At 56.3% G+C, this 14,214-nt stretch overlaps 2 protein-coding genes across 6 annotated transcripts in view; one reads left to right on the top strand and one right to left on the bottom strand.

Moving 5' to 3' along the window:
• Nfix (nuclear factor I X) overlaps positions 1-9,410 on the top strand; it is a 94,205-nt gene extending 84,795 nt beyond the window's left edge. For all 5 annotated transcript variants that reach the window (XM_038312544.1, XM_038312547.1, XM_038312546.1 and 2 more), the window contains 2 exons: positions 550-641; positions 5,529-9,410. In XM_038312544.1, the coding sequence (XP_038168472.1) occupies positions 550-641; positions 5,529-5,543 (107 nt within the window). In that variant the 3' untranslated portion in view covers positions 5,544-9,410. The remainder of the gene's footprint in view (positions 1-549; positions 642-5,528) is intronic.
• A 229-nt stretch (positions 9,411-9,639) lies between these two features.
• Lyl1 (LYL1 basic helix-loop-helix family member) lies at positions 9,640-12,188 on the bottom strand. The gene is made up of 4 exons (XM_038312550.1): positions 12,028-12,188; positions 11,044-11,399; positions 10,861-10,952; positions 9,640-10,225 (listed from the first exon to the last, which is right to left on the bottom strand). The coding sequence occupies exons 2-4, from the start codon at positions 11,373-11,375 to the stop codon at positions 9,813-9,815; spliced, it is 837 nt and encodes a 278-aa protein (XP_038168478.1). The 5' UTR covers positions 11,376-11,399; positions 12,028-12,188; the 3' UTR covers positions 9,640-9,812.
• Positions 12,189-14,214: the final 2,026 nt, after the last annotated feature.

The following is a 14,214-nucleotide window of genomic DNA, read 5'->3' on the forward strand; positions in this document are numbered from 1 at the left end:
CACTCCTGCTGGCGTGGTCTCCACCGGACCCCTGTGAGTTCCTGAGCCACTTGCCAACCGGTGGGACTGCCCAAGGTGGTAAGTGGCACAGCCCCCAGGGAGACTGTGGGGCTTGAGAGGTGACCTGTATGAGCGGCCATGCCCAGACAGGCTGGTCAAGGCTTCCCAGCTCCCACGTTTGCACTTCCCCTCTAAAAGTAGAAAAACTAGGGTCTCCGCTGGTGAACCCAGTGCTAACCGTTGTCTCAGTAGGGGACAGAACTAGGCCCAAGGGACTTCAGCTGCAGCCTCAACCGCCGGCCGTTCCTCAGCCCAGCCTTGACAGGCTGAGGCAGGAGGGTATGTGTGCGCTTCTGGTCAGAGAGCGGAAGGGCCTGCAGCCTGGCCTCCCACACTGTAACCCGCACTCATCCTTCCCGACGCCAGCTTACCCTACAGCACATCTAACCTAGTTTCTCCCTTCCTCGGCCGCCCAGAGGGGCAGTGCCCGGGGGGGCCTCATAGCCTGACCTGGTCTTTCCCTTTCTCCTCACCCCCTGCTCCCCACAGCATTCGCAACGACAGGCGCCTCCTCTGCCAACCGGTTTGTCAGCATCGGACCCCGGGACGGCAACTTTCTGAACATCCCACAGCAGTCTCAGGTAGGAGATGCCCCGACGCAGGAGAGGGCAGACAGGGGGCACATCTTGGGATGAAGAGAGAAGCCAGGGTTCTGGGGAGGGCTGTTCCTTCTGAGTTGCATGCCCAGGCTACTGCCCAGCTGAGCAGCCTCCCTAGGCAGCCTCAGGCTCCCTAGCTAATCAGCTAATTGGATAATTAGCTCTGACAACCCTGGACCTGGGAAAGGCAACCCAAGGCTAGAGACCTCTGGGCCATCCAGGAAAAAGCTAAGAGGGAAGACTGGAAGCACTGACTAGGAAGGCAGCCCTGTCTCCTGGATCTCCTACCCTGCTCAGCTCAAGGAAACCTTAGCCTTCCCTGTCTCCCTGGCACTGGGTGGGCTGGATGAAGGTGGGAGAGGGACAAAGTACGGCTGGTGGGCTGCATGCCCAGAGACTGGCATCAAGGGCAGGGTTGGCTGCCGTCCTGGAGGCCCCTCCCCTAAGTCCTCATGAGCCCCATTAGGAGGAAAGTCAGGCTGCTGGAGCCCCCAGTCCCCATTGACCCCACCCCCACTTCCCAAAAGGAGACAAGCCAAACTTGTCCTCCAGCGTGAGGCCCCAGACTGCCTGGAGAATGCATGTGCACACACGGATGTCTCTCATGTGCCTGTGTCTAGAAAGGGTGAGAATAGCAGGCAGAACCCAGGGCCCTTGGCACACAGGGAAGGCCCACCTCAGGGACAGGCCAGGGCAACGTCAGAGGGCCAGGCCTTTCAGAAAAAGCACAAAAATATTCTTTTTTTTTTTTTGTACGTTTTATAAAAACACTTCCTTGCCGGCTTCCTCAGCCCTGGGAAATCCACCCCTGCTCAGAGCCTCAGGGCCACCTCTGTTGGCTCCTGCCCCGCCTCTGCTGAGGCCCCAGTCCAGAGAAAGTTGGTAGATGGAAGTTTTGTGTGTGGTTTAAGGGTCTTTTCTTTCTTTCTTTTCCTTTAACACACACACACCACACACAACTTAGCCAAACTTCAAACTTCAGAGCTCCCTAGTGGTGAGGAGGGGAGGAGAAGGGAACTTCAACCCCCTCCAGCCTCCCACCCCCTTTCCCCAGAGTCACGTCTGACCCGTCTGGTTTCCAGGAGCAACCAGACATGATGTAACACCCAGATGAACTTGAACTTGGGGGCTGAGAAGAAAAACAATGGCTCTGGGCAGGGTCTGGAGCCAGCCCCCTCTGCTCTGTGCCAGGGAGGCCGAGAAAGCCCTGCTGGCAGAAGGTGGGAGGGGGTGCCAGAGGAAGGGACAGCAGGCGGGCCTCCCCTCCCAGCTCTGGGCTGGCACCAGGAGCAGGGCTCCATTGCTCACTCCCTCTCCCCCACTGCCACCCCTGCTCTGCAGTGCAGTGCGCTTGCTCTGCTGCTGCTGCTGAGAGCCCTTCCCTCTCTCTCGGTTTTGCCTTCTTCACTTTCTCTGCTCACTTTACTTGGACGTTTTGAGGCCAAGTCAGAGTCTGAGGCAAGTTCTGGGAGGAAACGGTTTGTCTCTCTCCTCTTCACTGCCTTCGGTGGCAGGTGAGGAAGTGAGTCCTAGCTGCTCCAGGCCCCGTGATTGGGCAGGTGGGTCTGGGGAAGTTAGACACCCTGGAGCAGAAGCCCTTGGGCCTGGGGGCAGGCAGGCGGCTGTAGGGGGACAATCAGGACTGGTTTCCACAGTAACCAGTGACTTTAGCTGATCCTTGGAGCACCAGATGGAGACAGAACAATAGAATGAGGGAAGAAAAGAAAATTTCAGCAATTTTATCATTCCCTAAATAGTGCTTTTTACTTAGTTTTACTCAGTTTGGGGGCTTGGCTTGAGAAGCAGGGAGGGGGTAAACAGAAAAGGCAGCCTGGGCTTGATCGTAGACCCTGCTCTTGCGGCCTGTGTGGAGATGCTATTAAGTCCCCATTCTAGGCCTGAAACCGGAATCTTCATCCCCTGAGGATCCCCCACTCTTGAGACTATAAGGCTATGCAGTTCAAGAAACTTCCAGGGGAGAGTTTGGGCCTTGGTGTGGTGGCCCCATGTCCCATGTATTCTCCACCCACCTGTGTCTGTCATAGGAGCAGAGAGGAGAGGTAGCTCCCCTGGCCTGGAGCAGTGGTGTAGGAGCCCATGTTAGCCATCCCTTGGGTCCCAGAGAACACCAGCGCTAGAAGCCCAGAGCTCTGACTGACTTCAGTCTGGGAGGACACTCCACCTGGTTTCCACCTCAGCTTCCCAGGCCCTTCCTAGCTTTAAATGAGTGGACAAGTGGGACTTTAGGTAGCTGCTTGCCACCCCACAGAGGGAGGCAACCCCTCCTGTGCACATCCTGCCTGGCACCCTGTAAGCAGTCCGCATCACCGGCAGGCAGCACCCTTTGCTGTGGCGGTACCCACGCTTCCAGATGTCCATCCTTTGCACCCGCTGCTGTCCTCACCACTGGCCACAGGCAGTGTTATGCATTGAAATTAGTTAGAAAAAACCATAGGGCTGGAGAGAGAGCTCCGTGGAAGAGCACTTGTTTAACGTTCTTGGTGGCCTGGGTTGAGTCTCCACACCTGAGTCCGCAGTCCACATTCCAGATTCATCTTATGAACCATGGTATCGGTGACCTTACTGGTCAGCACATCTAGGACTCCATTGCCACAGAAGATTCTAGAGGATCTTTGAAGCTCGAGCTTTATTTTTATTTGTGTGTGTGTGTGTGTACACACGCACGAGTGCGTGTGACATGCATGTATGGGCTTCGTCCAGTCAGTTCTCTCCTTCCACCTTTCTGTGGGTTTAGGGAGTAAATTCAGGTCACATGACTTACATGCTGGAACTAAAGGAGCAAGACACTGTGCCTCTCGGACTCCATTGCTGTTTCTCGTGTTTAGTACCCCTGTTTCACGGGGGCACTTACTGCAGTTTCAAACCAGAGCCTCGGGGACAGAGTCTGACATGAGCTGATCAATATTGGAATATTCATGGTTTCAGGTTTTGAATAGAGTTGTTACCCAGGGCCTCAGGCATGCTAGGTAAGGCCACACCCCAACCTAGTAGTGATGGGTTTTCAATTTTTATTTTGTTTTGAGCCAGGACCTCTCTACATAATATAGGCTGGCCTCAAACTTGATCCCCTTGCATCAGCCTCCTGGGTGTTGGGATTACTAGCAAGTTTTTATCACACCTGTATCCAAAATTTGTGTGTGTGTGTGTGTGTGTGTGTGTGTGTGTGTGTGTGTGTGTGTATGAGTTTTGAGACAGGGTCTTGCTCTGGGCTTGGACTGTGAAGTCCTAAGTAATCTCAAATTCCCAACAATCCTCTTGTCTTGGTCTCCTAAGGGCTAAGATAGCAAGAATAAACCATTAATGTGGCTTCCAGTAGAGTGTGTGCGTGTGTGTGTGTGTGTGTGTGTGCGTGTGTGTGTGTGTGTGAGAGAGAGAGAGAGAGAGAAAAAGAGAGAGAGAGAGAGAGAGAGAGAGATTGTTCGTTTGTTTGTTTGTTTTTCAGACAGAGTGTCTTAATGTAACCCTCGTTGTCCTGGAACTCACTATGTAGACCAGGCTGGCCTCCAGCTGACAGAGATCCACCTACTGGGATTAAAGCCATTCACCACCATGGCTGGTTCTAGGAGTATTTTAAATGCTGGACAGTTTCACATGAAATTCTGCCTGGATTTCTGGTTTCTTTTGAAAAGTTGGCAACTCCAGCTGCCTCGTGCCTTCACCCCAACTTAGCAGGCTGGACTTTACCTAAGCAGAGCACCCTTCTTCCCATCCAGCCCTGCCTCCTCATGATTCTGAACATGCAGTAAAGAGGTGCACAGGCTTTAAACTCCCTGCATTGGGGATCCACTGAGTCATCTTAGGACTGTGACCTCAAGCAGGTCAAGGTCACCCATCCTGTGTGTACACCAGTGTGGGCTTGGGACACGGATGGAATGAAGCAGTATCTAGAGTGTATGATCTGTAGTTGGCACTGCCTGGCCCTGTTTACACAAGTCTGTGACACGGAGCTCCAAGATGCCCCCGTTAAAACGCCAGGGAACCTCATTTTGTTTTGAAGGTACTGTCAGGTATACCCAAGCAAGGGGATAGGTCTGGAGAAGAGTCCTCCACTCCCCCTTGGGCAGGAAACCAGAGTAAAGCCTTTGATGGAGGGCGTTGCCAAGCAGCCAGCCCCAGGGGTCCACCCTGTGTGTACTCAGTGTTCACTGCCAGGAGGGCCCTATATACGGGAACGCAGCGCCCCCTGCTGGCTTCCTAGGGAAGCAATGCCCACCGCAGGGAGCTTCAGGCTCTTTTCCCGGTCTAGTACCCTGAAGGCCCAGGATCCTGCTGGGTGGGTGGGCTCTGGCCCCCTCCCCCAGGCTGGCCCCGGTAGGAACTGAAGCCATGTGGTTCCCTGCCCCCAGCCTTTCAGCCCGAGGGACAGGACGTTGGCTGGGATGTACAGACGTGAATTTCTGCTTTTAATCCAAAGAGACAGAAAGAAAACTCAGCAAGAACTCAAGCTGGGCCACCCCCACCCTACTCCGCCATCCCCTGCGGGTATAAAAGCCCCAGCCTGGCATCCTCCCCACCTTCCAGGTCCCACACAAAACCTAAACAATTGCAAACATGGCCAGATCCCAGGTCTTGGCCAGTGCCAGCCATGGGGGTCCCACCCGCTGGGCACAGTGCCCACGGGAAGGCCAGCTGGACTCTTGCATTGGGGAATGGGTCTGGGGGGGATTCCCTTAGAGGGTGGGGAGAATAAGCTGGCTTCTGCCATTGGGGTCAGCTGTCCAGCACCCTGGCTTCTCCTCCTGAGCTCACTGTAGATGGTGGGGCCAGGTGGGGGTGAGATGGGAGCTGGGACCTTTCCGGCTGTTCTCATTGTTGCTTTTTTTTTTTTTTTTCCTGGTCCCGTTTCAGTCCTGGTTCCTCTGATTAAGATCAACAAAGAAACAACAAAATTTTTAAAAAGAGGTTCCTCAAAAGGGGGGAGAAGAAATTTTGAGACATGGAAATATCCCCCAGCCCAGCCCCACCGAAAAGCAAAACTTAGACGTCGTCAGCCACTCAGCCCTTCCCTCCTCCAGCCCGGGTAGCCCTGCGGTCCAAAGCAGCCCAGTCCTGGGAGCCCTCGGAAGGGGTCTCAGCCGAGTTGTACACCAGCAGCCAAGCAGAAAGAAGCATGCTAAGCGGACTCTGCTAAGCAGAGGACAAACAGAAAGAAAAGATGCAACCCAGCCCGGCCTTCCTGGGAAGGAGCAGCCAGCTCGCTGGTCTGCCACCCCTGAGGTTCCTGGGGACCCCTACCCTCCGCTGGACCTAAGCTTCCCTCGGAGTCCAGAGGAACAGCTCATAAAGATGATGGAAGTAGACATTCGAGCTCACCTCCGGACTTCGCCCCCCTCCTCTCCCTCTCGCCCTTCCTGGGAGCCTCTGCTCAGGCTTCTGTCCCCTGCTGCTCTGGACTAGGATGGCCCCGGGGTGGGCAGGGGAAGTTCCTTGGAGGTAGCTAAGCTAAATTCAGCGTTGAGTCCAGAATGGAGGGTGTTCTGCCACCTCCCCCACCCCGAACCGCACGGGCAGTTCTCGGGCCGGACCCCCTCTGTACAGCACACAGGAAAAAGTCAGAATGCTCTGGACTGGACGCTCAGCCCGGCACAGGCACCCTCTTCCATCCCCGCAGGCCGCGAGGGCTGCCCTCTGCCACGCCCCTAGTGAAGGGAGTCGGCCCCAGGTCGCCCCGCACCCCAGCCCTGCATGCAGGTGCCCTCGCTCCGCCCCTCTGCCCTGCCCCTGCCCTTGCCGCACACAGCCCTCCAGGGGCCGGCTGAGAGTGGAGCAGAAAGGGCCCCGGAGCCGAGCGAGGAGGACAAGGCTGCCTCCACCTGCACTAGGTAGGCGTCCTGCTCTCGAGACTTTCAGTTCCTGTGGAGGGTGGGGGGTGTCATCCTTTTAAAAGAGTGTTCTGGAGCTTTCTGGTCCCCTTCCCTTCCCGCCACACCCGTGGCCACTTCTCCCTAGATTTTAGCTGTAATGTCTTTCCTCTTTATTTAGGGGTGGGGCAGTCATTGTTTGGGTCTTTCGCTGTTGCAGTTGGGAACTCCTCTGAGCAACTTGGGAACAATTTCATAACACACCACAGGAAGCAGCTCTCCTCCCAGCCCCCTCCTCCTGCAAGGGATGGTGGAGGCTTGTCCAGAGGGTCTTGAGAAGCCCCCTGGGAGGGAGGGGAACGCGAGCACGCCAGCCCCCCTCCAAGGTGACTGGACCCCTCTGGCTTGTCTTTCTGTGCCTTAGTCCTCCTTCCCTGCATCTCCCCTCCCAGGCCCATTCTCAAGGCCTTGCGCCTCTCCGGTATGAAAACACAAAGCACAGGTCAGGATCCTCCGAAAGTTGGTCCAACATTGCACCACGTGGGGGTGGGTTGTGGGCTTTATTTATTGAGAATCTAGTTGGTGAGGCTGCGGCCCTGAGCGGGCGAATGGCCGCGTGCAGGGAGCTCGGGATTGAGAGGCAGCTGTCCGGGCGGGCGCGCTGCGTGGAAGTTGAATGAAGCCCTCCCCTGTGGCGACCAGGGCCCGGGGTGGAGATCCCGCGGGGGCCCTCCCGGTGCGAGGGGAGGGAGCCCCAGGATGGGGGGCCGGGCGGGCCGGGCGTGACGCGCGGTCAAAGTGCAATGATTTTTCAGTTCGGTTGGCGAAACAGGGTCAGAGCTAAGAGCTAGCGAAAGAGGGTCCCTGCCCGGCCGCGTGCGCCTCTTCGGTTGGTCGAAGACAGTCGGGCTGCGGGCGGGTGCTGTGGGTTTGCGGGGCACACGCCCCGGGCGAGGTCAGAAGCTGCAGGCCAGCTGGGCCGGGGCCCAAGGTGCCCGGCGAGGTACCCCCGGGAGGACCGGGGTGGGGTGGGGGTAGCGCTCCTTTCCCAAGTGGTGTTGTGAGGGGCAGGCGAGGGACGATGAGGGCAACAGATGTGGGGACGTGTTAGGAGAGGAAACAACCCACAAAAAAAAAAATATAGGGGAAATTAACCTTTTTTTTCACTGAACCAAGTGCAATGCATCAGAGAGTTTTCCTATCTTTGTATGTTAAGAGATTAAGAAAAAAATTCTATTTTTGTTGTAATGTCCTCGCGGCTCTGGGGACGCTAAAAGAACTGGGCCTGCCCTGCCCTTAGCGGGGATGAAAGCTGAGTGTTTCTTTTTTTCTTTTTTTTTCTTTTCCTTTTTTTGATAGTTCTCTGGGTTTTTTGTTTGTTTGTTTGATTGGTTGGTTTTTTGCCGTTTTCCTGCGTTGACGAGGATAATCTGGGGTTTTAATTTGTTTCGTCGTTCGGTTTCGGTGGGAGGGCTGAAGAAAACGTTCACATTTTATATTTAAAAAAAAAAACACCTCGACATTTAAAAAAACCAACACGAGATCAAAAGGAAAAGGACGAGAGAAAATTATTTTTAAGATAATTAAACATAAAAAACCCTGGTGCTTATTACATTATAAAGTACGTTTTTAAAAACCCACAAACTATTATACATACGTTTATGAATCAATTAAATATTCTGCACTTGTTAGGAACACGCATATCCCTTCTTTGTTGAGTTTAACGGAACGGGACAGCGGCATGCGCCCCGCGGCTGGGCTGCTCTGGCCGCGGGTCTCCCTGGGCGCTCCTTCCCCCTTTCTCGCCCCCTCCCCCTCCGGGCACTGGGGCGCGGCGGGGGTCCCCGGCCCCTCCCACGCAGAGGTCAATGCCAACGAACAAACGTCCCTTTTCCCTTCCTTCCCACTCCGAGCGCCCTTCTTTGAGCCAGACGCCAACTTGACCCTCACCAGCATTAATCAGGAGCGCGCTCAGCAAGTTGGTAGTTTCCTCCCCAACCCCTTCCCACGTAACACCGCTCTTCCCCTCCCTCCGGGAGGTTCGATGCTCCAGGACAGGTCCAGCCACTCTGACAGGTCGATTTGCCCAGGCCCGCGCACGCACGCACGCACGCACACAGCCCGGCACACATCCCCACCCTACCCCGCAACCAGCCCTGTCGACTGCCTTACACACCCGCCCCCGCGCTGGCCGGCCGACCTAGTGCCTTGTTCTCACCCCCGTGCTGGCGGAGCGGACGCCGCGCTCTGGGTCCCAGAGGGGCCGGGTGGCTCAGACGACCCACCGTTTCCCCACCCCGACCGTGCTGAACGGACCCCCCCACGAGAGAAAAATAAAGGAGCAATAAAGTTATGAGAACTTTTGTCCCCCAATCGAGAGCCCTAGGGGCATCCCAGCCCCACCTCTGCTCCCCCAACCCCATCCACCCTCGGGGCGCCCCCCCCCCCCCGCAAGCCAGCCGGGCCAGCCCCCGCTTTGGCCCCTCTTGGGAGATCCGTGCGCCCCACCAGCACCAGCATCGCGGACCGCAAAGGCCGCCCGTCCCGTCAAACAAGTTTCTTCTTAGGCTAAGAAACGCAGTATATACGAGTATCTCTATATATAGTACTAATGGATTTGGTGTGCTTCCCCCTTAGCGTCCCCTCCCTCTGCTCCTCTTTCAGCCTGGTCTCCCTTCTCTGCCCTCCACCCCCCGTCTCTGCACTGAGATACATAAGAAACAAGGGTAGTTTACTGTCTGTTTTGTTTTCTGGGTTTTCAGTGTCCTAGCGGAATGCAAGTAGGCAGCCAGCCCGTCTGTCCCCTCTCCGCCCGCCCCGCCCCACCCCCGTCACTGCGCTTCTGTTATACCATCTTTGCCTGACTCTCTCCGGCTTCTCCATTGAATGGCTAATGTGTATGTGAAATAAAGAAATAAAGAAAAACAAATGCAAGAGTGCCCGAGTCTTCGATAACGCGGTTAACAGGATCATGGATCGAGCGCAACCAGTTGGGCTCAGTGGGGTGGGCCCTCCCGTACACTGTCCAGGGGCTTCCCGCCTCCAGCAGGGGGCGCCGATGCGAAGGCTTCCAGACCCTTCTCTACCTCTCTCAGCACCCCTAAAGACCCCGTAGTCACTTTGCTTTGTTGGTTCTCTGGCCTCGACCCAGGGAAGAGGACACTAGCAAGGCCACCTCAGGTAGCCTGTGGGAATTTTTTTTGAAAAGTCTGCGGAGCCTCCGAGTCGCCGGTCACCCTTCGAGAACTACAGGGCGTTTCCTCATCTGGGCGACCTCAGTCCCTTTTACAGGGAGTTCACAGCGCAGCAGGCGAGGCGCCACTGCCTTGGGTCACCGCACCTCAGGACTAAGGGCTGTCTGCTCCATCTTGATGGGTAGCACCGACCCATTGGGGTCGCCGTCGCAGTCCCCAGGAAGCATGGGCTGAGAGCACGCAGCCTCCACCCTGTGTCGGGCCCCGCAGCGCGCACCGCTCTCTACTCCCCGGTGCGCAGGTGGCTTGCGGGGCTCGGGAGCGCTGGAGCCCGAGGCAAGCACAGCCGCCTGGTCTCGCAGCAGCCGCACCAGGAAGCCGATGTACTTCATGGCCAGACGCAGCACCTCGTTCTTGCTGAGCTTCCGGTCGGGCGGGTGGGTGGGCAGCAGCTTCCTGAGCTCCGCGAAAGCGCCGTTAACGTGCTGTTGCCGCCAGCGCTCTCGGCTGTTGGTGAACACGCGACGAGCCACCTTCTGGGGTTGGTGCCCTGAGGACCGGAGGAATAGCATTAGCACACAAGCCATAGGGCACCCACTGCTGTCCTCGCTAAAGACCGCTTGAAGCGAGTGTGGGCTGTGTAGACGCCAGGGCTGCTGAGCCTGATCATGCCTTGATGTCTACCCTGTGGCCTCATTCCGAGCGAGCATGTCCTTGGGTTTTCAGAGGTTCTCTTCTTGCCTGCTGTGGGCCTGTGGGTGACTGGTGGCCTATCTGATGGCTGTGGTTGTGTGGGTTCGTGGCATGTGGTTGTGACTGTTGTTTGTGTGGCTGGGGTTCTGAGGTTGATTGTGGTCTCATAGTTCTGTGTGATCCTGGTCCAAGGTTGTCTCTTTCATGACTGTGTTTTCGGGTTGGGGAGCGTCTTCCTGTGGGTGCTATGTCCTGCTGTGGCCATGACTCTAGCTATAACACTTGGCTTGTTGGGACTCAACTGGCCCAGGCTGGCCTCTGAACGGATTACAGGGATAAGCCACCAAGCTAGGTTCGGTAAGGTGGTGTTGCACTGGCTGTCATTTGTGTGAGTTATCCTGTGTTGGTCCACACCTCTCCCTGTGGTAGAGTACAGGTCAATCAGACTTGGGCAGCAGGCACCCACAAATACACAAACATAGACACACTCACCCTCAGCCAAGTCCAGCTCACCGTGGCTTGGTCTTCGCTTCAGCCGGCTGTGAGGGAAGATGCTGAAGGGTCCTGCTGGCCCAATGTAGACGCTGTAAGGTGTTGTGTGTCATGAACGCCTTGTAGGCAAAGCCCCTGCCCACCGACCCTCAGCACTTCCCACAGTCCCAGCTCCCCACTGACCTGTTGAGGAAGGGGTGGGGGTGGTAATGCAGGGCCAGGGTGGGTGGAGCTGCTCCCAAGGCCGCTAACTGCAGCAAGGAGGGCCGAAGAGCACTCAGCTCTGTGGTGGGCATGGCTGCCCCTGTGGGCCTGGTATGACCCAGGTTTATCACTGGCACACCTGGCGGCAACCAGGGGGTGCACGCCGTGTTTCGGTGGTCCACCTCCGCAGGAAGGGGCCCAGGTGAGGCGGGCTTAGGGGGAGGTGCAGGCGCAGGGCTGGAGGCGTGCACCATCTCAACTTTCTCAGTCATGGCGGAACCCACCTCTGCCTGGGCCTGGGGTGGGCACATGGACCCCAAGGATGGAAGGCTAACCTGTGGAAGAGAGCAGAGTTACTGGGACCGCCAGAGACCATGTTTCTCCCACGTGTTTCACCTAAGTGAGCGCTTCAATCTGAAAGCACCTTGAGAGAAAAAGACTGAGTTCAGGAGTCAAAGGCAGATGAATGGACCCAGAAATGACTGCAAGACATGAAGAGGGGACCTCCTCCACAAGAGGGGCTGCCTACTAGGTGCTAGACAGCATTAACCCTGTGAGTGCCTGCTTAGAGTGGTTTGTAAAGGGCTTCTTGCCTCTAAGCCAATTTCTCTGCTACCTGCAGCTGGAGCACAGTAGGGATCCCCTAACTTAGCTCCCGAAACCTATACCACCTTTCCATGGTTGTTGCTGAAGCCTCCACCCTTGCTCAAGGTTCGTCTCACCAACCCTAGCTTCATCAGCATCCAGATTTTTTTGCACCCTACGTAAAGTGTTTGCTGGGCTCCAGGGTCTGGAGTGTCCTGCTAGTGCGTGATTCTCCACCTCTCTGCCCTATCTTCTGCAGCTGGAGAAATTCCCCTGGTTCCTCAGTGGGTCCCAGCGGATGAATGAATAAAAATGAACGAATGAACGCAGAGTGCCCGCGCAAACTCTCCCTCCGAACTTTCAAAGCGTCCTTCTTACCCCGTAGCAGTTGTCGCAGGGCTGTCAATCCAGGCCAGGAGGCGGTTTCCACTGTCCAGTCCGGTCAGTGTGCCCCAGGTGGTCCCGTTGGGCCTCAAAGCTGGGCTGCGCCACCTCCCGGGCTCCGGAGAGCCTGAGCAAGGCTCAGAGGCGGCGGCGGCGTGGTGGGTAACCCCGAGAGAAAGTGAGCAGCTCCTAGACCGACCCGCCTTTTCCCCACCCCCGACAGCCTGGCTTCCTCCCTCTTACCCCCTGGCGCAGAGGCCAGAGGATGCTGGGCCCGTGCAGATAAGGGTCTGACTGCCTGGCCGCGCCTGATAAGGAGCTGCACTGACCCCGGAGGAAACCAGCAGGCAGGGATCACGGGAGCGCGCACCTTCTGGCCCACGGTGGCCAGAACTGGCAGTCACCCCCCAGGGCTTGCTGCTTGCTCCCCTAGGAACTGGAAGACCCTAGCCCTCAGGAGACCCTGGAACCAAACTCCTCCTGTAAAGAGGAAATGAGGCAAGGCTGCCTCTGATGTCCTCTGCGGTTATTCTGGCTTTGAACCCCACCCCCTGCCCAGTGCCTGTGCTGAGGGGGGTGGAAGGGGCCCCTTTCCGGTCCTCTGAGGCCCCATGACCCAAGGGCCCCAGCCTCCAGCCTAGTTCCTCTTTTTTACACATCCCCTGTGGACTTCCCTACCCCCCACACACCCAGGAATAGGGCTCCAGGAGATAGTTTTGGCGATGTGGCCCTTTGGTGTCCTGAACCCTGTGGCACTTCCAAGGTTATTTCCCAAGTTCAGGGGAGTGGAATCCAGAGTGTCAAGAGTTGTGTTTCCCAGAAGCTGCTCCAAGGCTCCCTAAGATGCCAGGGGGGTGGAGTGGTGGCTCAGTGGTTAAGAGCACTGACTGCTCTTCCAGAGGACCTGGGTTCAAGTCCTAGCAACCGCATGGCAGCTCACAACTGTTTGTAACTCCAAGATCTGACATCCTCACACGGACATACATGTAGCAAAACACCAATGTAAGAAAAAAAAAGATGCCAGGCAGGCCACACCACAACGGGGTGCTGTCCCTTGCTGGCAGATATTCTGAATTCTGAAACCCTGGGGGCTGGAGAGCTGGCTCACTGGTTAAGAGCAGTTGATGCTCCTGCAGAGGTCTCAGGTTCTGTTACTAGGAGCCACATGTTGCTCACAATCGTCATCCCTAGCTCCAGTTCTAGGGGATCTGACACCCTCTTAACTCTGAGGGTACCAGAGAAGCACATGGTGCACATACATCCATACATGCAGGGAAAAGTCATATACATAAAAGTACATAAATCTTTAAAAAAAAAAAAAGTCCTGGAAACCCCACAGAAAGCTCCCAATAAGGCTAGGAATGTTGGCTCATGCCTTTAATCCCAGCATTTGGGAGGCAGAGGCAGGTGGATCTCTGTGAATTCAAGGCCAGTCTGCTCAACCTAGAGTTCCAGGACAGCCAGCGAGCTACATTGAGAAAACCTGTCTCTTGGGTTAAAAAAAAAAAAAAAAAAAAAAAAAGGCTTCCAAGAGGAGCTGAGCTCTATGTAGTGTAATAGGCTTGCCCCGTGTATTTGGTGAATTGTAGGCACTCCCAGGGAGGTGCTCAGTGGCCACCCAGCCTTGTTCAAGTGCTGAAGTCACCACCCCACTGCCTCACTTCGTAGTGGCTGGTGAAGTGTGCTTATGCCCCTGCTCTCCTCTACTCCAGAGGAAGGGGACAGAGTCTCTTCACTGGGTGTCTGGGCAGCCGCCTGCCCTGCCTGTGTTCTCAGCAGTCACATCCCTATTGAGCAGGCAGGGCAGGAAGCACCTGGTCTGGAGCGGATGCACTGAGTGCCTGCTTCCGGTCTGGCTTCCGCCACCACGCCAACTGGAGAGAGCGGGGCCCAAGACACCAGGCAATAAGAGACTTCAGGGGGACTAGTGGGGTGCTGGGGGAAATGCCTGGATAGTCAGAGGGGAGGCAGCGCAGGGTGACAGGCGAGCATGCTTGCAGCTGCCTGGGCAAAAGGCGAGCATGCTTGCAGCTGCCGCCCTGTGGCCACCTGATGAACTGCTCTCCTGAATAGCCAGATCAGTTTCCAGGTCAGACTTAAAGCTGCAGTCAGGCAGGAACAAGGACCCAGACAGGAAGAGTCCCCAGGCGACAACCTCCCCATTCAAAATGACAACCAGCA

Source organism: Arvicola amphibius, chromosome 15 (genome assembly GCF_903992535.2).
Source record: "Arvicola amphibius chromosome 15, mArvAmp1.2, whole genome shotgun sequence".
Taxonomy (NCBI): domain Eukaryota; kingdom Metazoa; phylum Chordata; class Mammalia; order Rodentia; family Cricetidae; genus Arvicola; species Arvicola amphibius.

What these genes read in the sequence shown, in the direction of transcription:
- Lyl1 (XM_038312550.1), bottom strand. Translation starts at nt 11,375, where the DNA reads ATGTGCCCACCCCAGGCCCAGGCAGAGGTGGGTTCCGCCATGACTGAG. An exon ending in CCCCACCCCTTCCTCAACAG is followed by an intron (nt 10,953 to 11,043) that starts GTCAGTGGGGAG and finishes AACACCTTACAG; the next exon opens with CGTCTACATTGGGCCAGCAG. An exon ending in TGAGCTGGACTTGGCTGAGG is followed by an intron (nt 10,226 to 10,860) that starts GTGAGTGTGTCT and finishes TCCGGTCCTCAG; the next exon opens with GGCACCAACCCCAGAAGGTG.